At 42.1% G+C, this 25,417-nt stretch overlaps 1 protein-coding gene across 6 annotated transcripts in view; it reads left to right on the top strand.

Annotated features, from left to right (window-relative positions):
- The window catches only part of PCNT (pericentrin), a 230,239-nt gene that overhangs the window by 93,054 nt on the left and 111,768 nt on the right, over nucleotides 1–25,417 (top strand). For all 6 annotated transcript variants that reach the window (XM_073306956.1, XM_073306954.1, XM_073306953.1 and 3 more), the window contains 5 exons: nucleotides 416–654; nucleotides 1,732–2,201; nucleotides 2,897–3,473; nucleotides 5,155–5,388; nucleotides 15,208–15,372. In XM_073306956.1, coding sequence (XP_073163057.1) covers nucleotides 416–654; nucleotides 1,732–2,201; nucleotides 2,897–3,473; nucleotides 5,155–5,388; nucleotides 15,208–15,372 — 1,685 coding nt within the window. The remainder of the gene's footprint in view (nucleotides 1–415; nucleotides 655–1,731; nucleotides 2,202–2,896; nucleotides 3,474–5,154; nucleotides 5,389–15,207; nucleotides 15,373–25,417) is intronic.

The following is a 25,417-nucleotide window of genomic DNA, read 5'->3' as shown; positions in this document are numbered from 1 at the left end:
TACCCCAAACTCCTCATCCCCAGCCCCACCCCAGAGCCCGCACCCCAACCTCAATTTCGTGAGCATTCATGGCCCGCCCTACAATTTCTATTGCCCGATGTGGCTCTCAGGGCAAAAAGTTATCACCTGTTCCTCCTCCCATTTACATTTTAGATGCTGATAGGCTTAATGGTGATAGGCAGTGGTGATGTATAGTAGATTAAAAGGTAGTGCATAGATTCCAGTGCCAGAAGGGACCATTATAAGAAATGTAAGTGGAGAGATTTTATTACGTACTTCTTGGTAGCCTTGAAATCGAGAGAGCCACTGATGTTTGCTGTTTTACTGTCATTACTGAACTTAATTTTTTTACTTTTATGAATGATCAGGATCCTTTAAAACAAACTACAAAATGTTTTTTTCACCGTCAATCCAGAAATTACCAAACTGCGTCTACAGAGTGCTCAAGATGCAGCGCGCCAGGTTGAAGCAGAGGTTGTTGAACGAGTATGTGTGCTGGAGAATGAGCACAAAGCTAAACTCTCTCTCCTTCAGTCTGAGAAACAGTACATTGCAGAACTGCAGGGAGAAATACAACACTTAGAGAGAGAGTGTGCTAAACTAAAAGACATTGGTGTCCAGCATGAAATCCATCTGAAAGAGGAGATGGAAAAGGTAGTATGCATTAGTTTGTTTTTGCATTTAATATGAGATAACTTTGTCCAATACAACATCTGCCAGGCATAAAGCAAATTAATGGGAATAGTGACTGGAACGATACTTACCATTTGAACTTTCTTGTCTGTAGTGGGGTCTTAGTATTAATGGGAGTTGCATAGCTAAAACCTTGTAATGTTCTGATGAGTTGGGTCTGCAGATGGGTGATACATATGTAAAGGTTGAAGAATGGGGTGAAGGAGGTTGAAGTTGAAAATGAGGTTGAATAGTTTCATAGGACCTCAATCACACCTATTCTTCAACCTTTGCCCATAAATCACACATTTGAAATTACTTTAATACCATTTCAGATTTTTTTGTTTGCGCCCTAACCTGCGGAAAGATTAGAATCTGAAGTACTAAATGCTTATTTCCCCTTGTGAAATGACATAATGGCAAGTATAGGGAATGAGAGGAGGACAAGGATCTTAGACATAAGTTGAAAGACTTCAAAATGCCGTGAAGCCTGAATTTATGTAAAAATATTTTTTGGAATTTAGTCATTATTTAAATCTTCCTTTACTATTCTTTTGGAATTCTTAATAGTGCTTTGACTTAAATAAGGCATCAACAAATTGACGCTTAAATCTTGTGTTTTGTTGTGAAAGCTGACCCAAGCACAAGACTTGAATATTTAGATGGTTCTTAGAAGATGGTAAAATGTTAATTTTTTGTGCGTGGTGTGGCCCACCTTTTCATGCAGTGTGTCCTGAGGGCCACCTTTTTTCTCGTTCACCAGTCACTGTCACACAGATCACTTCCTCCTATTTACAGTTCTATAACATCCCTGCGTCAACTACAGCAATTGCTTAGGTAGAAAAGTAAAATGTTTAATGCATTTTAGCCGTCTTTTAATGTAATTTAGCAGCTGAAAGTGTGGTGGTAAACCCAGGACCTTATGACTAGTTGAATTTCTGAAGACCCAGTGGTCCACAGTTGAGGATCTGTAGGAGTTTAAATGGCTAATAAGAATATTTTATTCTGAACATTTCCAGTTGATATGGTTTCATCTCTTTATTTTTGTAATGTTCATAGATAAAATGTAGACTTGTTGATGATCACAAGAATGAATTAAAAAGAACTCGAGAAGAGGTCCAGCAAATGGAACAAGTGCACAAAGAAAAGGAGGAGGAATGGAAGTGTGAAAGAGAGGCCCTGAGGATCAAAGTTGAAGAGAAGTTATCACGGTTACGTACAGAACTTGAAGACAAGGCAGAGTATGAGAAACAAACTTTGCAAAAGGAGTTTGAACTTCGTGAAGCTGAAATGAATCAGCTTCGGGATCAGCAGGCTGCCAGAATTGTAGAACTGGAGAAGTCCCTAAAGGAGCAGCAGAACAATCTGCAGCAGCTAGAGGATAGCTTAGCAAGTGTGCAGACTACACAGAAAGCTCAGTATGACAGCGAACTGCAAGCTGCCAAGGCACTCATGGAAAAAATGTTGGAAAAAGCCACATTTGGGCTCCAAGAGGAATGTGCAGCTAAACTTATGGAAGCACAGAACAAGTATGTAATTAATTGGTTTTTACTGTTCTTGTTTTAAAACCTCATAAGAAATGGCAATTCATAATTTTGTCACTTGGTGGCACCAAAAAATTATCTAAATATAACCATGTATATTATTTTAGCAAGGAGTGGTAGTGTTATCCATGAAGTCTCACTGCTAGATTTTACTTCATATAAATACACACTAACACCAGCAATTATTAAAAAATAATCACTACAGTATTACATATAGAAATAAATGGCAACTTCAGTTTTGTACTTTTAGCCTCCTAATAAGAGTAATATCCAGCCCTGCCTCCCTCGGTTGCTTTCTGTTCAGTTCACAGTAAACTGAAGCGCCGAATGTGTTTACAAAGCAGGTACCACAGATTTCCCCACACTGTCCTGTTAATATACCTTCATTGTGAGTTAAAGGGAATAATCTCTGTGCATGCACATTAAATGCTTAGCTTTGTGGATGCTGCCACCTATATTAATGATTTTTGTAATATGGGCACTTGTCTACTAAGCAGTAACCTGAGATGACCATCTCACTTTACAGAGTCATTGTACTGTTCCAAGTTAATTCCTTTGTGTTACTATGGATAAAATGGGTAAAAATGTGGTGATCAAATTTAACAATTTTTGCCTAGTTTTTCTTCTTTGCATCTTATCAATGCTTGTTTGACAACATTCTTAATTTTCTTGGAAATTAGATTTATGGAGGAACACAAAATTATGACTCAAAAATTCACAACAGAGCAAGAGCTTCTCCTCCAAGAGTTGAAAGGGAAGCATGCTGATGAGCTAGAACTCCAGAGTCAACAGCTACAGGAGAAGCATAAGCAACATATTTTATCCCTCACAGCTGAGCTGCAGACAAAGCACCAAGCTGAAATTGAGACACTTACATCTACATTACAAAGCAAACAGCAGGCTCATCTTGAAGCTCATATAGCTGAGCTGCAGGCAAAGCATCAAACACAAATTGATGAATTGGAAGCTAAACACTTGTCAAATCTGGATTCTTTGGAGTCTTCATACCTGTCTGAAATTCAGATTATACGAGATGAGCACAAACAAGCTGTTGAGGATCTACAGATGCATTTCATAGCGCAGCTGCATGAGAAGGATAAGGCAAATCAAGCAATTTTGACTCAGGAAATGGAAAGGCTGAAATTAAAACATTCTGAAGAGCTGCAACTTTCACAAGACAATCTGAAAATTGAGCTAGCTACTATTCATATTGAAAAACTTAAAGCCATGGCTGCTGAGCTGGAAGAAGCTCATAAGGTGAGTCAGGGGAAAACAAGACAGTAAGATGACCCTCTTTGGTTTTGAGTTTAGATTGATTTCAAATGAAAGACTGTTGGTTTTCTAGAGTTGTTTCGTTCCATTTGCAAAATGCTCTATTGATTGAGCAGCTGCTGCTTAACTCCTTTGTAATCGTTTTCTTAATTATTAAGAACAAAGGCAAAAGGAGAGATTATAGGCAAATACATATTTAAATATGATCATTATGCAAGCTTAGATACTGAGTTTAATGGAAATACCAAGTTTTTCTTCTTTGTTACTTTCACTACGTGTAAAAATGTTTAAAATCTACAGGGCTTGGAAATGAGAGAATAGTTCATACATTTTCCTCAACAGTTTTATTACTTCCCATAGGATATCATTTTGGAGAAGTGCAATCACTTACTTTGTATAAAGTATTTTTAAAATTATTTTGAAATAAGAATTTCAAAACACGTTTTGCATGAACCTTCTAGAATGGGCAGCTGCCTGCAGTTTTTTGCTTTTCCTTATGTAACAAAATTTTTATATTTTGAAAATGGTTTCAACCACAGTGCAGTAAGGAAGAGCTGGTAATTCTTAAGAACAATATAGTAGTAAAGTTGGTTCTTGATTGTTACTGATATTCTTCCTTAATGGTACATCATACAGAAATATTCTAAACGGCAAGCTCAGATCATCATTTATTCCTTTGGACCCTGTTGAGTAAACTGGCTGAGGGGAAGCATAAAAGGTGGCAGTCATAGGACAATAACTCTTTTGCTTCAGTCCTAGTGTGTGACAATACTGCATCTTTTATCTAGCTAAGTTATACATTTTAATGTGTGTATATATAGTACAACTTAATTGGCCCTCCAAAAACCTTCCATTTTGTAGCTAACTTCATCCTTCTCATTAATTAGTTCTAAGTAACTTGTTAAAGGTAAAAATACTCTTAATAGATTCTCAGGTTTCAGCAATATCATAGTAAACCTACGATCCTGCTAAATCACATTTTGCATAATTTTCGAAACTTGAACAGAATTTAGGAAGTCTTGAAATATGTTACGCTTCCAGTACATTGAAATAACATCTTCTAAGGGTGTTTGAGAGTGCTTTAGCTTCTTGTTATGTATCATGAGTCCCAGAAGTAGGGTAGTGGCTTGTTGCTAGGATATAAAGTCCCAGCAGATGCTATTGAATATTTTCCTTCTGTTGAGTAAGGACACAAAGGGCATCATTTTGTACTGGTTTATTTAGAGCCTACTAAATTTTTGTAAGCCTACTCGATTATACTGATGATAGGCACAAAAGTTGCCACTCTTTGCCCCTCATTCAAGAAAGCATCCCTTTTCATGTCAACACTTAAATTGGTGCTAAAGTTCCACTGAAGTCTCATGCTTAAGTGCTCCTGATTGTAATGTGTTTGATGTCGGGGGGTTGTGGTGATGAGAGTTGTATGTAGGAAGGAACAAGAAGACCTATAGAGATGTAATTTCTTATTACTAGTAAGTTTTAAAAAATAAATTCAAAGGTAAGTGAAGTGCATGCTCAGTCAGGGTCCAGGAGATGCTGGTAGTAAATATTCACTTATGTGGTTTGGAAATTCACCGGGCAGAGGGTAACTTTAATACTGCAGCATACCATTCATGAACTGGATATAATGAGGATGTTTGCTATTTTTAAATGAATAATATTATAGGAAGATTTGAATACAACTCTTCAAAATCAAAGATGTTTGTTGGAAGAAGAAAATCATAAGGCTCTGGATATATTGCGTGAAGAAGTATTGCATATGGAGGAACATCATAAAAAAGCACTAAAAGAGCTCCAAGATCTCCATGTGGCAGAAGTTCAGAAACAGAAAGAAGAATACTCCTGGCAGCTGCAGGAAGAGCTAGAGAAGCTAAAAGCACAGCATGAACATGAAGAGGAGGTAAGGACTGCTCAAATAGCTTATCTTCTAAAATAGAACAGATAAAATTTTGTTACCTTGAAAACAAAAATCACCAGTTATGGAGTTGGATACAACTTGATTTGATGCACTAGTGTAAGTAAAGAAACAAAACAACCTTGAGACATTTAAACCTACCTCTAATCTAAAGTACATTAAAATTATAACTCTCTTCAATATATCGACAAACAAATTTATTTAGCTTAGCTTATCATGCCTGTATATGTGTGTAGTCTTTTGTTGTTGATTTTATCAGACCTTCATTTTCCTCACTGTTTTTTTTAACTGAAAAATTTTAAACATCCTTTGTAATTGAATATGTGTACCCAATACTGACTTATTTTTATGTTGCATTATCTATTTAAGGGAAGGGAATAGTTACCTTGAAGTTCAATGTGAGAATAAGTGAACTGTTTTGAGCAGCATTGGTTTTTTCAGTGGTACTTAGGCTTCTAGATAGCTGTCACTTTTGAAAATGAGATTACAGTTCTTACCTTCTTTCCTTAGAGCGTTTCCCACTTCTTTTGTTGCTAGTGTGTGTACAGAAGGAAGCAAGCTTCTTGAATGAAGTCCAAGAAACATTTTTCATTATGCTTCTTGGCTAGTGTTAGTTTTTGTTTTTTTTCTTGAGTTACTGCTGAAGTACAATAGAATCCAGCTTTTTCTGGCTTCAGCTGTGTACCACAGATGTTGTAGTGAGTCCTCAAATGACTAAGATTTCATTATTGCAGTATGTACTGAAAAAATAATGAAACACATTTACAAGTGTGCTCTGAAGAGTCACAAATGATTAAAATTGAACTTCATTTAAATACATCTGACAAAATAAATGAACAACATTTCTTTTAAAGTAGGGACACTTTATTCTTTGAGCACCTGTCCCTATGTGTATTCCACTGTAGGTACTTATGCGCTTTATGTGCCGGACACTGGAAGTTTCTTGCTGGCAATCTCTGGTGGTCCACATACGTGCCTTTGCTCTCCTTACTGAGAGTATAAGGGGCAGTGTGGACTGGCAGCATTTCCGGTTCTTTCGTACTGCTGGATGTTCTGAGACAGAGCCCTTCAGTGTCCAGAGCTGCTCCTCTGTCTTCAACCTGTAAATATTGTACATATTTTTTATAGTTGTCTAGTTAGTTTGCTTAGTAATAGCTAGTTAGAAATCCTCTCCCCAAATCTGGGAGCCCTTCCCAGTATGGGGTTAGATTATGCCCAGATTATCGGGCTTTAAAAAACTGTATCTCTTGCCCGCACTCCTTTCTGGTTAGCAACGATCATTGGTGGTACCTTACTGCACTTTGCAACATGATTATCTGCCATTCTTTTCCCAGCCAAACCTGGCAAGTACAGGAATTCAGGCTGAGGAAAAACTTTATGGAGCATGCATTGAAGCCTTAGACCCGGGCTGGGGGATCCCCTTGTATATCTAGTAGAGGTAGCCAGAAGTGTGCCTCTTAGCACCACAATGTCTGACTCAGAAGCAGGAAAGAGCAGTGCCAAAGACCTTTCTCCCCGGGCTCCCCAGTAGAGCAGGAAGTACTTCCGTAAGCACAGGAGCACATCCCCCTCTAAATTCACCTCAAAGAGGGGATCCCTCCCTGACTTTGAAGTCAGGCAAGTCTTATCACCCTGGTCCCATGGATTTAGGTCCATCTAAGACTTGCGGCTCTGTAAGAGGCGTGTAAGAGCAGAAGTACTTCAGTACCAGCCTCGACATCTGTGATATCTACTCCAATACTGGCCAGGATTAGGCAGCAGAACCTGAAGGATGGAGAACTGTCAGAACCAACCAAGAAAAGTCAGCAAGACCTCAGCACATTGTCTGTACTGCCAAGATCTCATAAGGAGCCATCAATCACATTGGCTCCAGTGGTGCAGAGGGACAAGACTGCACTCCCCTAAAAGGATACAGACTTTAATCACTCCGGAGGATATTTTTGTCCTTTTGGATCCATAATCTCCAGTAATGATGGAACCAGCTCCCAGCAGAAAGATTTTGACCCCAACATTTGGCAGGGACTACTAGAGGGGAGGTTTGTCCCTTATCTTGTCCTTCAACTGAAGGACAAGATAAGGGACAAACCTCCCCTCTAGTAGTTGTTGCATCCCCACTCAGTTAGGACCACCGACACTGCCTATGGAAATGCACCCAATGTTTTCACTTCAGGGGAATTGGATGTGTCTGAAGAGACAACATCACCTCAACTGAGAGAGGTCAGCCCAGAGGAGGGATTGAGAATCTGCTGGGCCACATCCCAGCCTCGTAAATTGGAACATTCTCCTCAGGACCAGTGGCATCCAGGGGGCCTCCACAGCCTACCTTCGACTCCTTGAGCTGCCCTTACTTGGGGTCCATGGGACTTGTATATACGGGTATCATGACTGCATGTTGTCCTACTGGGAGTCTCATCAACCTTCTCCAAGAGATCAGCCAGAGGTTCCCCCAGAGCCCATGGAAAAGGGGAAAAAGGAACTGGAACCGCTGGTCCTACTGGTACTGACAGGGTATCATCCTCATCTTCTGAGGAGTCAGTTGCTCTAATGTTACTCTCTCTCCTGGATGATCACAGACAATTTCAAGAGCTGTTGTGGATGGTATCAGAGAAGCTCCAGGACCTCAAGAAGAGGTTCAAGGGGTATACCACAAGCTCCTGAACATTATGCAGCCTGTAGGATTTAGTCTGGTAGTGTTCTCAGTGAATGAAGCCATCCTGGAACAGCCATATAGCACAGCCTGGCAACATGTACTCAAGAGGGCAGAGAAACAATATGTCGTCCAGTTAACGGAACAGAGTTCTTATTTACTGACATTGCTCCATACTCATTGGTTGGTCAGGCAGCCACTGAAAGCACCAGGCCACAGCTCCCAAGGGATGCTCCTGCAGATAAAGAGGCCAAGTGCTTGGACCTTCTGGGGAGGGGAGATTGGTATTCACAATCACTAACCTCGAATTGTGAACATTCAACTGCTAAGTGCTGCTGTCCAGATATGATTTTAACAACTATTTGGAGTGCTTGGAGTTCAAAAATAAACTCCCACAAGAAGATAGGACTCAATTTCAAGACCTTTCTGATGAGGGCATGTTGGTGTCCAGAACCTCTGTACAAATCACCATGAATTGTGGATATACTCTTTGGGTTTCCTGGGGCGGTCCAAAATATGGGATAGAACTTGCCCTTTCATTAAACTAACCTTTTCAATTAAAAGACAGGCCAGTCTTTGCATTTGCTAAAAGACTCCAGGACAACCCTGCTTTCAGGATGCATGTACAGCAGCGCTGTTAGAAATATTGCAAGCAGCTGTACAAGCCCAGCCTGTTGCCACAACCCTTCAGTCACCAGCGATATTCTAAGCTGCCTTGTAAACAACAGAGGGTGTGAAAATCTAGATTGATTGCTCCTAACATTTACTCTACATCCACCCAACCTTATCCCCCAGACAAAAGATCTCTTTGATGGGATCTTGAGTGCTGAGAACCTTCATTGATGCCATCTTTACTGGATTATGGTGTCCGCTTTGCTGGCCACCTAGCACAGTTTTTCCAGAACTGGAATGTGATAACTGCAGACAAGTGGGTGTTGAATATTATCCATTCCAGCTATATCACTGAGTTCACCTCATCATCCCTCCAAAAACCATTTATGCATCCCTCTTCAGGGACCACTCTCACAAAGAGATCCTCCTTCAGGAGATAGAATCTCTTTTTAGGAGAGCGGGAAGAGAATGAGTCCCACTTCAGTATCAGGGAAAAGGGGTTTTATTCAGTATTTCCTGATTCCCAAGAAAAAGGGAGGATGGAGACCCATTTTTGACATCCAATGCAGAATTTTTATTTGCAAATTGAAATTCTGGATGGTCACACTGACATCGGTAATTCTGTCCTTTGATAGAGACATTTGTTTCACAGCTCTCAACATGAAAGAGGCGTATTTTCATGTAGATATCCACCCTTGTCACAGACGGCACATCAGGTTCTTCTTCGAGTGCTGTCCCTGTGGGTGCACCACTTCTGGTGTCGGTGCAACCCAGCGTCGTTGATGGGAGATTTTCGGTGGCAGTGTCCATCTTGGTCGCGCATGCATAGTGGTCATCTCGCGGTGCCTTTGGTGCCTCATCTAACGCGCGTGCAATCTGAGCCCTTCAGTTATTTCTCAACCGTTCTCGGCCTGAGGCAGAACTCTGTAGCGGTGTCAGTGACAAACTAGGAAAATAAGTAGGAATAGTTTTTTCAGTGACAGTTAAGTTTCAGTTCATTAAGAGTTTAGGTAGCTTTCAGTCTCCCTTTTTCTTCTTTCAAACCCACCCCCCAACCTTTCATTTTCTTTCTGTTTAAAAATTACCTCAGCGAGGGACATTAAAAACATGCCTGGTTCACCAGGCTTTAAAAGATGCGTTTTGTGTAAGGACACGATGCCAATTTCTGATGGCCACTCACTCTGCGTCCGCTGCTTAGGGAAGTTGCACATACTGCAAAAGTGGATTCACTGCAGCAACCTCAAGGCCAGGGCTAGGTGTGATAGAGATCTCTGCCTAAAACTTATTGTCCTGAGAAGTCCCGACAACTAGCCTTTGACTCCGGACAACAGGGCCCCTCGACAGGAGAGACTCTGGGAACCTTGTAATCTGATGTGACAAAAACATTCTTCCTCAAAAAACCCGAAGAAATGATCCACATCCTCCCTATCTCCTGCATGATCACTGTCCTTGGTGCTGACCGTATCGAATGTGAGCACCTTTGAGGCACGAGGAACCTCCGGCACTGCCTGCACCTTGACCTCTGCCAGCAAGGTTGAGGAGTCGAGGGGCAAATACAAGCCAACCTCCTCCTCCATGGCACTGACAACGCCATTGCAAGGGGTGGCACCGCAACCATCTACAATAGCGATGCCTGGCAGCACCAGTGCCATTATCAGTGTCGTCACAGTCTGAGAGATCCAAGTCGGCACCAACAGCACCAGTCAAGCTGACACATGCTCAACTGGCACCGAACACTGTACTGCAAAAATCGTCAGCACTGACAGACACGGTACTGAAACCAGCAGAATTTCACCGCTTCACACAACGTATTGATATGGTGGTCTCCATTGTTCGGCACCAATGGCTCCCCAGTGCAGATGGCACTGGAGCAGCCAGATTCCCCCATCACTCCTCCTTTGTCAGGCGATGAGGATGATGACCAGGAGGATGGCATCTTTTCATAACACCATTCCTCACCAACCAGCATAGGACAATCTCTGGGAACTACGAGATACAGAGACCAGTACGCCTGAGACATGCAGTCTTGGTATGGACATAAAATCATAGGACTGGAAGGGACCTTGAGAAGTCATTTAATTCAGTCCCCTGCACTCATGGCAGGACTAAGTATTATCTAGACCATCCCTGACAGGTGTTTGTCTAATCTGCTCTTAAAAATCTCCAATGAGGGAGATTCTACAACCTCCCTAGGCAACTTATTCCAGTGCTTAATCACCCAGGCAGTTAGGAAGTTTTTCCTAATGTCCAACCTAAACCTCCCTTGCTGCAATTTAAGCCCATTGCTTCTTGTCCTATCCTCAGAGGTTAAGAACAACAGTTCTTCTCCTTCCTCCCTGTAACAACCTTTTATGTACTTGAAAACTATTATCATGTCTCCACTCAGTCTTCTCTTTTCCAGACTAAACAAACTCAGTTTTTTCAATCTTCCTTCATAGGTCATGTTTTCTAGGCCTTTAATAATTTTTGTTGCTGTTCTCAGGATTTTCTCCAATTTGTCCACATCTTTCCTGAAATGTGGCATCCAGAACTGGACACAATACTCCAGTTAGGGCCTAATCAGCGTGGAGTAGAGCGGGAGAATTACTTCTCATGTCTTCCTTACAACACTCCTGCTAATACATCCCAGAATGATGTTTGCTTTTTTTTGTAACAGTGTTACACTATTGAATCATACTTAGCTTGTGGTCCCAGATCCCTTTCTGTAGTACTCCTTCCTAGGCAGTCATTTCCCATTTTGTATGTGCGCAAAGTCAACTTCATCTGAAGGCATCGCTCCACCATGACGAGTTAACCTGTTCGGAACAAGTAAAACTGGTATTAGTAAACAGCAGAAAACCAGCTATGCATACCACTTACATTCAAAAATGAAAAAGGCTCTTATGGTACGAGAACAAACATGTATCTGTGCTCTCAGCACCACTCCTGTTGGTCTTAGACTACAATATTAGACCTAAAGAACTCAGGGCTTTCCACATGCTTGGCTAGGGTACACCTCGCAGTCATTACCACTTTTCACCATAAGATTGATGGCATCTCAATATTCGCACACCAGATGATGAAATGCTTTCTCGTGCGCATACAGAATATGTAACCGGAAATAGGCAACCCTCCGCCAGCATGGGACTTAAATCTGGTACTCAGAAGCCTTACCAGAATCCCATTCAAACAGTTAGCCACCTGGTCTCTACTTCATTTATCAGTGAGTTAGCATTCTTGGTCTCAATTACATCCGTGTGACAAGTGAAATAGGGGCGTTCATGGCTCATCCTTGGTACACCGCATTTTTCATGGACAAAGTCACCCTGAGACCACATCCAAAATGTATATGCAAAATAACATCCTCTTTCCACTTTAGTCAACCGATTTACCGGCCTACGTTTTAACCCAAACCCCATGTGAATATACAAGAGGCTGTCTTACATTACACATCCAACGCACATTAGCGTTCTACCTGGACAGAATGAAGCTTTTCCAAAAATCCCTCATTTCCATGACCGAGCATTCCAAGATATGATGCACCACAAAAGTCATTGGCCTCCTAAAGCCTGGAAAGGCCCCGAGTCAAGCATCAAGCTATCGTCCCATATAATTATTGTTGGTGTGCTTCCAGGCGCTGGAGCGCTTGGTCCTACACCACATATTACCCAACGTGGAGAGAAGTTTGAGCCCTGACCAAGCCAGCTTTCGCGAGGCCATAGCACATGTTGAAAATGACTTCCAGAGAAACTTGAAAACAGGCGCTGTTTTCATTGACCTAACAGTGGCGTATGATACGGTATGGCACACTGGCCTACTTGTGAAGGTATCACGGGTCCTGCTACCTTGGGTCACAGGTGTCATTGAACTGTTCCTCTGCTATAGGCAGTTTAGAATCCATATGAGGGAGAAGACGAGTGCTTGGAGACAACAGAGCAATGGGTTACCCCAGGGCTCAGTGCTTTCGCCAACCCTGTTCAACCTTTACATCAATGACCTGCCAACAACGGAGTCACGAAAGTTCATTTACACAGACGACATCTGTTGCGGTACCCAGGCCTGGACATTCCATGTGTTTGATACCCCCTTAAACCGGGACATGACAAAGTTAGCTGACTACTGTAAAACTTGGTGCCTCCAGTCAAGCGTCATAAAAATGTCACCACTTTGTTCCATCTTCATCACGCCAGCGCAACCTGAGAACTGAATGTTTATCTGAATGGTCAGAAGGTGAAGCATGAAGTAGAACCGGTCTGTCTAGGTGTGACCTTAGACTGGACATTGAGTTACCAGGCCCACCAGAAGAAGACATTAGCTAAAATTAAGACGTACAACTATCTTCTTAGCAAACTGGCAGGTTCGTCATGGGGTGCTCATACTCCAACCCTGCGGATGTCCACTCTTGCCACCTTGTATTCAAAGGCCAAGTACTGCGCACCCATATGAAGCCGATCGTCCCACACCAAACTGGTGGATACGCAGTTACGTGCCGCCAGGTGTATCCTCTCCAATACCTTGCGTCCAACTCCACTACCCTGGCTCCCAGTTCTGAGCAATATTGCTCCTCCTCATATCAGACAGAGGTTGCCACTGGCAAGTTACTGGAGAAAGTACGCACCGACTCAAGCCTGCCACTGCACAATAACCTTTTTAAACCACCAGCTGCATGTTTGCCATCACGTCGCCCATTATGCTCTCATCCTGGATGATCACAGACAATTTCAAAGGACCAATTCCCAGTTAAATCATCCCAGCCAGGGCTTTATCAAGCCTGATCTTAAAAACCTCTAAGGAAGGAGATTCTACCACCTCCCTAGGTAACGCATTCCAGTGTTTCACCACCCTCTTAGTGAAAAAGTTTTTCCTAATATCCAATCTAAACCTCCCCCACTGCAACTTGAGACCATTACTCGTCGTTCTGTCATCTGCTACCATTGAGAACAGCCTAGAGCCATCCTCTTTGGAACCCCCTTTCAGGTAGTTGAAAGCAGCTATCAAATCCCCGCTCATTCTTCTCTTCTGCAGGCTAAAATGAGAGGACAAGCTATAGCCTCTCAGACTCTCTAAGTGGATTTTGGGCTGTATTCTACTTTTATTTGGTGAATCTTCCTCTCCTACACTGTGTGTGGGCTCATTCTGCTAGAGCACAAGCAGCTTCACTAGCATTGCGTCAGGAGGTGCTCCTGCTTGGAATTTGCAAAGCAGCAATATGGAGTTCTGTTTGTACCTTCAAAAAACATTATGCCTTAGTTCAAGCCTCCACAGCTTATGCATTCTTTGGTGTGGAGGTCCTACAAACATCTTTACTGCCTGCAGCCTCGCACCTGACTCTTCTGAGTACTGGTTTTCAGTCACCCACAGTGGAATACACTTAGGGATCAGCACTTGAGGAAGAAAGGTAAGTTATTTACCTTTATAGTAACGAGTTCGTCAAGATGTGATCCCTATCTATATTCCACTATTCACCCTCCTTCACCTCTGCTTCAGATCCTATCCATTAAGTGAGTTTAGAGAAGGAACAGGAGAGATAATTGCACAGTACCTCCCCTTATGCCCTCGGCATGGAGCATGAGGAGAGCAAGGATGCAGGCACTGACCAGTTGGATGCTGCTAAGAAGAATCTTCTGGTCTCAGGCTCATGTAGTGCATGCGTATTCACAGGCAGAGTGCCCATAGGGACCATGCATCTCGAGTAACTCCAATTACTATAAGATTAGTAACTTCCCTTTTTTATGATACATTATTTTGCTTTTTCACTCATTGCTCTGCAAAATTCAGTAATGAGCGATGGGACTGTTAATCATAAGTGCAATTTCTGTGAGTTTGAATGGCAGTGTCCCCCTTGCAAAAGTGGTTTACCTTTGGGGAAAACATTAATTTCCTTTGGTTTGGAGGGAGGGGAAGGGGGAGGTGTCTTTGAGCTGCTAGTATCAGACAGGTTGCTGTACTTTAGGGTGACCTGAAAATATGTACTGTTTGTCCCTTTGGGTTTTCTGCAGAAGAAGTATACGCCTGGGAAGTTAGCTTTGTTGATCAAGTGAAAATTCTCATCCTTTAAGTGTCTTGAGCCTGGAAACAGGATTTTCCATCAGTCTAATGGCCGCAGTGATTGAGTTTACAAAGGAGAATGCAGCTGAAATTTTCCTAGAAGCCCAATATCACTGGTCATTGGGTAACTGTTATATTGTTTTAATGAGGCACAGCTGCCATTTGTTTGACTCCCCTTTTTCTGGTGTATTTCCATGAACCTTATGGGCATCAGAAGATGCAAGCAGGTGGTGTGCTCTGCAATCTGAGTTGCTCATTCGATTAACTAGGCAATTAGTTTAGGAGGACTTTGGTGCCAATCTCCTCTCCCAGAATCCTCCACCTCCACTTCCACCTGCCAGTATCTTTGCGAACTTGCACAGAGATCAGATCTGGTTTCCTTCAGTCAAGATGGAAGTGGAAGTATGGCAGTTCACACCAGCTGAGAATCTGGCCCTTAGGGTTGGAGGGAAAATCACTGTGAGATATGGGAGTTACTGATTTTTCTCAATAATAAAATTGATTAAAAAATCTTACAGATGTATGCCTCTGCTTCTGCCTCTGAAGTGGAAACTGTGCGAACAGCTCTCCTAGCTCAGTTTGAGGAGGCGAAATTGAAGCAGCAGCTTCAGTTCCAGGATGAGATTGAACTGCTCAAATGTCAGTCAGAGGTATTACTGGAACAGCAGATTACACAACTAAAGGTGAGCTCTAACTAAAATGTTTTTTTAACAAATTCCAAAATTTATGTTCCAAAATTAGTGGAATTTTCTGAGGTTAACAGTTATTACAAAACGTTTTCCCCAGATTGTCTTTTTAACGTCCTAGAGACATAGGAGTTGAAGATAGAAAAATGGTCTGTGGGCCAGATTGCTTGCTAGTCACATGAGTCTAACTCTTCAGATTGTTTCTGTCAATTAAATCACATTAAAAGGGACTAAAAATACATTATGTTCCTAACTTCACTTTTTCATGTAAGCAGTTAATCTATTTGCCACAGACATGCTATGCAATCATGAATGGGAATAGATGTGGTTCATGAAGGTGTCTCTCTTTTAAGATGTCTTCTGCTTTTACTTTTCTCCTTTTTGCTTTTGGGTAAAAGTGTTTACATTTTTTTTTTAATACGTTGTACATAAACTTTGTAAATATGTGTATTCTGAATTGGAGAACAACCCATACAATGCTGAAAAAAATACTACAGTAACTCCTCACTTAGTCGCCCCGGTTAATATTGTTTCGTTGTTACATAGCTGATCAATTCGAGAACATGCTTGTTTAAAGTTGTGCAATGCTCCCTTATAACCTTGTTTGGCAGCCACCTGCTTTGTCCACTGCTTGCAGAAAGAGCAGCCTGTTGGAGCTAGCTGGTGGAGGCTTGGAACCAGGGTGGGCCAGCAGCCCCCCTATAAGCTCTCCTAAGTTCCCTGTCCAGCAGTCAACCAGCAGGCTATTAATTGCTGGGCAGTTCAGCTGTCCCTCCTCCCACTGCCATGTGATGCTTCTGCCCTCTGCCTTGGCGCTGCTCCCGGGAGCCTCCTGGTTGCTATGTGGGGAAGAGGGGGGCTAATGTCAGGGTGTCCCCCTGCTGCCCCCCGCTTCTTTACCCCATCTCCACAGAGCCGGGGGGTGGGGTGGGGGGGACGGGACACAACAGGGCTCGGAATGGAGGGAGCTTGCTGGCAGCAGCTGCTATCTCAACTTGCTGATCTACTTAAAAAGGCATGCATCCAGCGAAGTGGGTATTCACCCACGAAAGCTTATGCTCCAGTACGTCTGTTAGTCTATAAGGTGCCACAGGACTCTTTGCTGCTTAAAAAGGCAGTGTACTTAGTGGGGTCAGCATACTTAACGGGGCAATGCGTGTCTCTCTCTCTCACACACACACACGGTGTGTGTCTCTGTCTCTCTCTGCCATGCTGTCTCCCCTCCCTCCATTCGTGCTGCCTTGACATTAACAGCAATGTGTTAACCCTTGAGGGCTCAGCTGAGTGCTAGTTAATCATTTATCAGTAAGGCATTCCCTGGGAAATATCCCACCCTCTGACTTCACCACCTCAACTAGGTTTCACAATCATCATTGCTGTGTACAGTATTAAATTGTTTGTTTAAAACTTATACTGGGTGGGTATGTATATGTATACAATATATTATTTTGTTTGGCGAAAAAAATTTCCCTGGAACCTAACCCCCCATTTACATTAATTCTTATGGGGAAATTGGATTAGTTTAACATTGTTTTAACTACAACGTTAAGTGAGGAGTTAATGTATATTAAAATAATGTAAACCTGGCACTTTGTCCTTAACGCTTCCATTTGCAGTTAGGTATTAGAAGAAATGGCCTTTGTAAAATATCTATTCAGAGATAAATGCATAATGTGTCATAAACACGATCATGCATTTAAGGACTATATTTTACCTTCAGTTCTGATTTGCGATATACTTGTGTATGTTAATATGAAAATTTCAGTTTTTTAAAGAGATTTGTACACATTATGTCTTGTTTAGCATTTGGAAGGATGGAAGAAAACTGATTTATCAGCAGAAAGAGTCTGTGAAATAGATCTGAAAGTACATTCTACTTCTCTGACTACTTCTCCATCTATTTCATGACGACTAGCTAGATAGTCTGAGCATCACTGCTTTGAGGCTTGCAAGCTGCAAGTGGCTTTTTAATGTGTCTCTTTGCAGCGCATGACATTAAAACACTGTGTGATTTAAGTATTAACCAGTCAGGATACATTTACTGTGTTGTTAACCTACTGTAGCTGATAAAATAATACTTGGTCAGTTATTTTGCTGAGAGAATAATTTATATATATAAAAACAAAATATTTCCCCTGTGGTACTGTTACAGTATTCTAGTAAATGAAAGAATGAATTCATGCTACTGTGGCTTCTTTAGGTAATGTTGGCTCCTGAACCACTGAGATCTGAGGATCACTTGACAAAGGCATACTTTGTAATACTGGCAGTGTGAGATCTTCATTTTAGAAGATGTAAGCCAGTTTTCAACTTGCTTAAATACAGATTCTTCTTTGTGTAGTTTCTGTATGGATATTCCACTTCAGGTGTGCATGCACCCCATGCTGCTTTGATTAGTCTTTTGATAGCCGTGTGTGTTCAGTCTGCACATATGTCCAAGCTATCTTTGTGCTCCATACAAGTGGTATCTAGGGCAGTGTCGAATATGAGGGAGGTTCCCACGCCTGAGCCATTCTTTTTAGGTGACAAATCTGAGGAACCATCCCAGATTAAGGTGTCATGAGAGGAGGTTTCTGAACAAATTAATAAACTAAACAGTAATAAGTCACCAGGACCAGATGGTATTCACCCGAAAGTTTTGAAGGAACTCGTATATGAAATTGAAGAACTATTAACTGTGGTATGTAACCTATTGCTTGAATCAGCTTCTGTACCAGATGACTGGAGGGTAGCTAATGTGATGCCAATTTTTAAAAAAGGCTCCAGAGGTGATCCTGGCAATTACAGGCCAGTAAACCTATCTTCCGTATGAGGCAGATTGATTGAAACTATAGTAAAGAATAGAATTAGCAGACAGATGGATGAACATCATATTTTCGGGAAGAGTCAACATGGTTTTTGTAAAGGGAAATCATGCCTCACCAATCTACTAGAGTTCTTTGAGGGGATCAGCAAATGTGTGGACAAAGGTGATGCAGTGAATATAGTGTACTTGGACTTTTAGAAAGCCTTTGACAACAGTCCTTACCAAAGGCTCTTAAACTAATCAGTCATGGAATAAAAGGGCATGTCTTCTCATAATCAGTAACTGGTTAATAGATAGGAAACAAAGGATAAGAATAAATGGTCATTTTTCAGAATAGAGAGAGGTAAATAGTTGTCCCCCAGGGGTCTGTACTGAGACAAAAGTGGTTCAACATATTCATAAATGATTTGGAAAAAGAGGTAAACAGTGAGGTGGCAAAGTTTGCAGATGATACAAAATTACTCAAGATAGTTAAGTCCAAAGCAGATTGTGAAGAGTGACAAAAGGGATCTCACAAAGCGGGGTGCTGGGCAGCAAAGTGGCAGATGAAATAATGCTTACTGGAAAATATAATCCCAGCAGAATAATGGGGGTCTAAATTAGCTGTTACCACTCAAGAAAGAGATTTTGGAATCATTGTGGATAGTTCTCTGAAAACATCTGCTCAAAGTGCAGCGGCAGTCAAACAAGCTAACAATGTTAGGAACCATTAGACTAGGGATAGATAATAAAAGAGTAAACATTATAATGTTGCTATATACATTCGTGATACACACACACCTTGAATACTGCATGAAGTCCTGGTCACCCCATTTTAAGAAAGATAATTAGAAATGGAAAAGGTACAGAAAAGGGCAACAAAAATTATTAGGAGTATGTAACAGCTTCCATATGAAGAGAGATTAAAAAGACTGGGACTATTCAGCTTGGAAAAAAGATGATGGGGCTGGAGCAGGGATATGAAAGAGGTCCATAAAACCATGACTGGTGTGGAGAAAGTGAATAAGGAAGGTTTCAGAGTAGCAGCCATGTTAGTCTGTATCTGCAAAAAGAAAAGGAGGACTTGTGGCACCTTAGACTAACAAATTTATTTGATCATAAGCTTTCATGAGCTACAGCTCACTTCATCGGATGCATACTGTGGAAAATACAGTGGGGAGATTTATATATATAGAGAACATGAAACAATGGGTGTTACCATACACACTGTATCGAGAGTGATCAGGTAAGGTGAGCTATTAGCAGCAGGAGAGCGGGAGGGGGAGGGGGAGGAGAACCTTTTGTAGTGATGATCAAGGTGGGTCATTTCCAACAGTTGACAAAAATGTCTGAGGAACAGCTGGGGGTGGAGGGTGGGGAATAAACATGGGGAAATAATTTTACTTTGTGTAATGACCCATCCACTCCCAGTCTTTATTCAAGCCTAAGTTAATTGTATCCAGTTTGCAAATTAATTCCAATTCAGCAGTCTCTCGTTGGAGTCTGTTTTTGAAGTTTTTTTGTCGAAGAATTGCAACTTTTAGGTCTGTAATCGAGTGACCAAAGAGACTGAGGTGTTCTCCGACTGGTTTTGGAATGTTATAATTCTTGATGTCTGATTTGTGTCCATTTATTCTTTTACGTAGAGACTGTCCGGTTTGGCCAATGCACATGGCAGAGGGGCATTGCTGGCACAGGATGGCATAGATCACATTGGTAGATGTGCAGGTGAACGAGCCTCTGATAGTGTGGCTGATGTGATTAGGCCCTATGATGGTGTCCCCTGAATAGATATGTGGACACAGTTGGCAACGGGCTTTGTTGCAAGGATAGGTTCCTGGGTTAGTGGTTCTGTTGTGTGGTTGCTGGTGAGTATTTGCTTCAGGTTGTGGGGGCCCATCACCCTCACAGATCTTGGGAGACAGGCCAGTCCTTGCTTACAGACAGCCCCCCAACCTGAAGCAAATACTACTTCGGACCTGGGCCAGGTACTCTCCACACCAGCCCTGTACAACAGACCTCTGAAACCAGAGTGTCCCATCAATTTTGTCTGTAGCCTTCACACTGAATAGGCACACCTGGGGAAAAAAACTGTGGGGGACAATTCTAAGGCTTCTAAAAGAGGAGACGTAGATCTCCTCAAAAATAAATCAGTGCCAAGAAGCCCAGATCACCTCAGAGACCTGCCACTTTGGAGACCTTACATCCTAAAAAGATCTCCTGGTACTGAGGGTCCCAGGAGGACCCCAGGTGCCCTTTAAGATGTCACAGTACCCAGGATTACTTAGTATCAAAGTCAGTTCTGGTACTGTCCAAGCATGACGATAGTTGTAGAAACTCTAAGTGCTCTACCGTGACTAGACTAGTACAGATTACTGTGTTGGTAGCTCCTGCAGTACCCAAAACCAAACCACAACCTGACCAACTGGTACCATTGAAGTAGAGATCATCCATGGTACTGCCACCTTCTGGCTCCAAACTCCTCAGAATCCTGCACAGGTTCATCCTCTACTGGAGGAGTTTAGATACTCCAAAGACCTGCTAGTCATAGAGTATCAGGGTTGGAAGGGACCTTAGGAGGTCATCTAGTCCAATCCCCTGCTCAAAGCAGGACCAATCCCCACCTAAATAAACTTGTGTCACCCTTGTTGATGGGTGCACAAAGAGTCTAGGTACCATGACCTCCTTTATCTTTGGTACTGTACCATTCCCTGGTACTGACATGCTCTCCGGTACCTGCTCAAATGGACAGCCTCCCTGTCTCAACTCCTCCACCATCTGCCTCTCCTCTGGACTATCATGAGGGGAGCTTCTCTGACTTATGCATCTTTGTTCAAGGCTTGCTTTTTCTGACAGTTTTTCCATAAGAGAAACACAAGGCATGCACTTGCATGGATCACTGCACTCTCTTCTTGGTATGAATAAATCTGGGGTGTACCCCCTCTTCTATATTGCCCTCTCCCATGGTCATTCTGGAGTCTGTGGGCTGCTAATAGAGAGCAATTCTCTAGAAGTCCAAGTTACAGCCATGTCAAATGTCAAAGGCAAACCCTTCTCCTCCTCCAGCTCTCCTGCATCACTTTACTCCCCAGGAGGAATCTTTTGAGGTTCAGGAGAAAAGGACTGATGAAGAAGCTACACCACAGACTAACATCTCTTCTTCCTCACCTGATGCATCCTCCCAGTCCTATATGCAGGTGAGTTCAGACAATTCCAGGAACTCCTGAAAATATTAGATTCCCTCCAAATCCCTCTGGAGATCCATGAGAGTCAACACAAATTGACTGACATCCTTCATCATATTGCCTCTTCTTGTAAGGTAGCTTTATCTATAAATGCGACTGTACTTTAAGCTGCCAAAATAGTTTGGCAAACCCAACTGCCAAGCCCCCAACCTGTAAGAGAGCAGATAAGAAGCACTACATTCCCATTAAAGGTAAACAGGAACTCCGAATGCACCCAGCCCCAATCTCTTTGGTGCCTGATACTGTTAACAAATGCAACCGAGAACGTCTCTGTAGATTTCCAACCCCCCACTTCTGCTAAGGGTCAGAAGCAATTAGAAGTTTTTGAGCAAGAATTATTCCACCTATCGAATAAGGGGAAGAGTATCTTTGGATACAGACTGGCTAATCTAGTGAGGAGGGCTTTGAACTAGGTTCAATGGGGGCAGGAGACAAAAGCCTCCAGGTAAGTCAAAAACATGGAGACCTGGGAGAAGAGTCAGAATCTGAGGGGAGCATGGGCCATTGTAGCAGGGAAAAGGGAGAGCCGAGAACACAGGGGAAATCAAATCAGTATTTTAAATATATACTAATGCGAGAAGTATGGAAAATAAGCATGAAGAACTGGAAATGTTAGTGAATAAACACAACTGTGACATAGCTGGCATCACAGACTTGGTGGGATAATACACATGACTGGATTATTGGTATAGAAGGGTACAGGTGTCTCAGGAAGGATAAGCAGGGAAAACAGGGAGGAGGTGTTGCTTTATGTATCAAAGATATATACACTTGGACTGAGATTAAGATGGGAGAGAGACTTGTTGAAAGGATAAAGGGGTTAAAAAACAAGGGTGATGTCATAGTAGGGGTCTACTACAGATCACCTAACCAGGAAGAGGAGTTGGGTGAGGCTTTTTTTAAACAACTAGCACAGTCATTCAAAGCATTCGTGGTGATGGGGGACTTAACTAACCAGACATCTGTTGGGAAAATAACACAGCAGGGCACAGATTATCCAACAAGTTCTTGCAATATATTGGAGACTATTTTTTATTTCAGAAGGTGGAGAAAGCTGGTAGGGAAGAGACTGTTGTAGGTTTGATTTTGAGAAATAGGGAGGAACTGGTTGAGAATTTGAAAGTGGAAGGCAGCTTTGGTGAAATTGATCATGAAATGATAGAATTCATGATTTTAAGGAATGGTGGGAGGGAAAACTGCACAAGATAAACAGTAAAGATAATGGATATCAAGAAGGCAGACTCGCGCAAACTCAGGGAGTTGGTAGGTAAGATCCCATGGGAAGCAAATCTAAGGGAAAAAGCAGTTTAAGGGAGCTAGAAAAATTGCCATGAGACATTATTAAGGGCACAAGAGCAAATTATCCCATTTCTTAGGAAATATGGGAAGTGTGGCAAGAGACCACCCTGAAGATCTTTAATGATCTGAAACTCAAAAAAGAGTCCTACAGAAAGTGGAAACTAGGTCAAATTACAAAGGATGAATATAAACAACACAAGCATGTAGGGACAATATTAGAAAGGCCAAGGCACAAAATAGATTAAGCTAGCTAGAGACATAAAAGGTAACAAGAAAACATTCTACAAATATATTAGCAGCAAGAGGAAGACCAAGGACAGGGTAGGCCCGTTACTCAATTGCGGGGGTGGGAAATGTGGAAACGTCAGAAATGCTAAATGACTTTGTTTTCATCAAGAAGTTTAGTAGTGATTGGACGTCTAACATAGGGGATGCCAGTGAACATGAAGTAGGATCAGAGGCTAAAATAGGGAAAGAACAAGTTAAAAATTACTTAGACAAGTTAGATGTCTTCAAATCTCCAGGGCCTAATGAAATACATCCTAGAATACACAAGGAGCTGACTGAGGAGATGTGTGCCATCAGCAATTATCTTCGAAAAGTCATGGAAGATAGGAGAGATTCCAGAGGACTGGAAAAAGGCAAATATAGTGCCAATCTGTAAAAAAGGGAATAAGGACAACCTGGGGAATTACAGACCATTCAGCTTAACTTCAGTACCCAGAAAGATAATAGTGAAAATAATCAAACAATCAGTTTGCAAGTACCTAGAAGATAATAAGGTGATGATTAACAATCAGCCTGGATTTGTCTAGAACAAATAATGTCAAAACATCCAAATAGCTTTCTTTGACAGAGTAACAAGCCTAGTGGATGGTGGGGAAGCAATAGATGGGGTATATCTCTACATTAGTAAGACTTTTTGATACTGTTGTGGAGGTAGGAAAAGAAAGAGGGTTCAAGTGAAGCCATTTTAAGTTGTCAGAGACAGAGCAACTGTTGAGTTAAGTCTTAGCCTAATATCGCGAGACAATATTACAGAGGGACCTAGACAAATTGGAGGATTGGGCCAAAAGAAATCTGATGAGGTTCAATAAGGATAAGTGCAGGGTCCTGAACTTAGAATGGAAGAACCCAATACACAGCTACAGACTAGGGACGGAATGGCTAGGCAGCAGTTCTGCGGAAAAGGACCTAGGGGTGACAGTGGACGAGAAGCTGGATATGAGTCAGCAGGGTGCCCTTGTTGCCAAGAAGGCCAATGGCATTTTGGGATGTATAAGTAGGGGCATAGCGAGCAGATCGAGGGACGTGATCGTTCCCCTCTATTTGACATTGGTGAGGCCTCATCTGGAGTACTGTGTCCGGTTTTGGGCCCCACACTACAAGAAGGATGTGGATAAATTGGAGAGAGTCCAGCGAAGGTCAACAAAAATGATTAGGGGTCTGGAACACATGACTTATGAGGAGAGGCTGAGGGAACTGGGATTGTTTAGTCTGCAGAAGAGAAGAATGAGGGGGGATTTGACAGCTGCTTTCAACTACCTGAGAGGTGGTTCCAGAGAAGATGGTTCTAGACTATTCTCAGTGGTAGAAGAGGACAGGACAAGGAGTAATGGTCTCAAGTTGCAGTGGGGGTGGTTTAGGTTGGATATTAGGAAAAACTTCTTCACAAGGAGGGTGGTGAAACACTGGAATGCGTTACCTAGGGAGGTGGTAGAATCTCCTTCCTTAGAAGTTTTTAAGGTCAGGCTTGACAAAGCCCTGGCTGGGATGATTTAATTGGGGATGGGTCCTGCTTTGAGCAGGGGGTTGGACTAGATGACCTCCTGAGGTCCCTTCCAACCCTGATATTCTATGATTTTATGAGACCTGTAGAAGCAGGGCTCACGTCAGAAGTGAGTGGGAAAACAGCAGAACAGGTTCAGTGTGACCTAGCCTTGAGATGACAATGTTTTGAGAAGAGAAAGTGAGAAAATACTGGAATAGATAGTAAACAGCCTAAATAAAATACAGATGTTTTTAATTAATGCACGTCACAAAGAGGTATAAATGCTTGTGTGATTTTGCTTGTCCTTTGAAGAACTGCTGAGGCCATTGTATTTCTTCCCTTGCAATTGCTTGAATAAAGCTGTCTCTGACTTGTATCCAACCTAAGAGTGAAGGCTGCGTTTCTTCCACGCTGTCTTGTATGACCTTCTCATAAACAAACTAGAGAAGTACAACCTAAATGGAGCTACTATAAGTTGGGTGCATAACTGGTTGGAAAAGTTATCCATGGTTCACTGTCAGGCTTTGAAGGGTCTATTGAGTGGGCTCCCACAGGGATTGGTCCTGGGTCTGATTCTGTTCAATAGCTTCATCAATCTTTTAGATAATGGCATAGAGAATACACTTATAAAGTTTGTGGACGATACCAAGAAGGGAGGGTTGCAGTGCTTTGGAGGATAGGATCATATTTCAAAATGATCTGGAGAAACCAGAGAAATGGTCTGATGTAAATAGGATGAAATTCAGTAAGGACAAATGCAAAGTACTCCACTTAGGAAGGATCAATCAGTTGTACACATATAAAATGGGAAATGATTCCTAGGAAGGAGTACTGCAGAAATGGATCTGGGGGCCATAATGGATCACAAGCTAAATATGAGTCAACTGTGTAACACTGTTGTAAGAAAAGCAAACATCATTCTAGGATGCATTAGCAGGAGTG

This window comes from Lepidochelys kempii, chromosome 11, assembly GCF_965140265.1.
Source record: "Lepidochelys kempii isolate rLepKem1 chromosome 11, rLepKem1.hap2, whole genome shotgun sequence".
In the NCBI taxonomy this organism is placed as follows: Eukaryota; Metazoa; Chordata; order Testudines; family Cheloniidae; genus Lepidochelys; species Lepidochelys kempii.
This window is presented reverse-complemented; position numbering and strand designations above follow the sequence as displayed.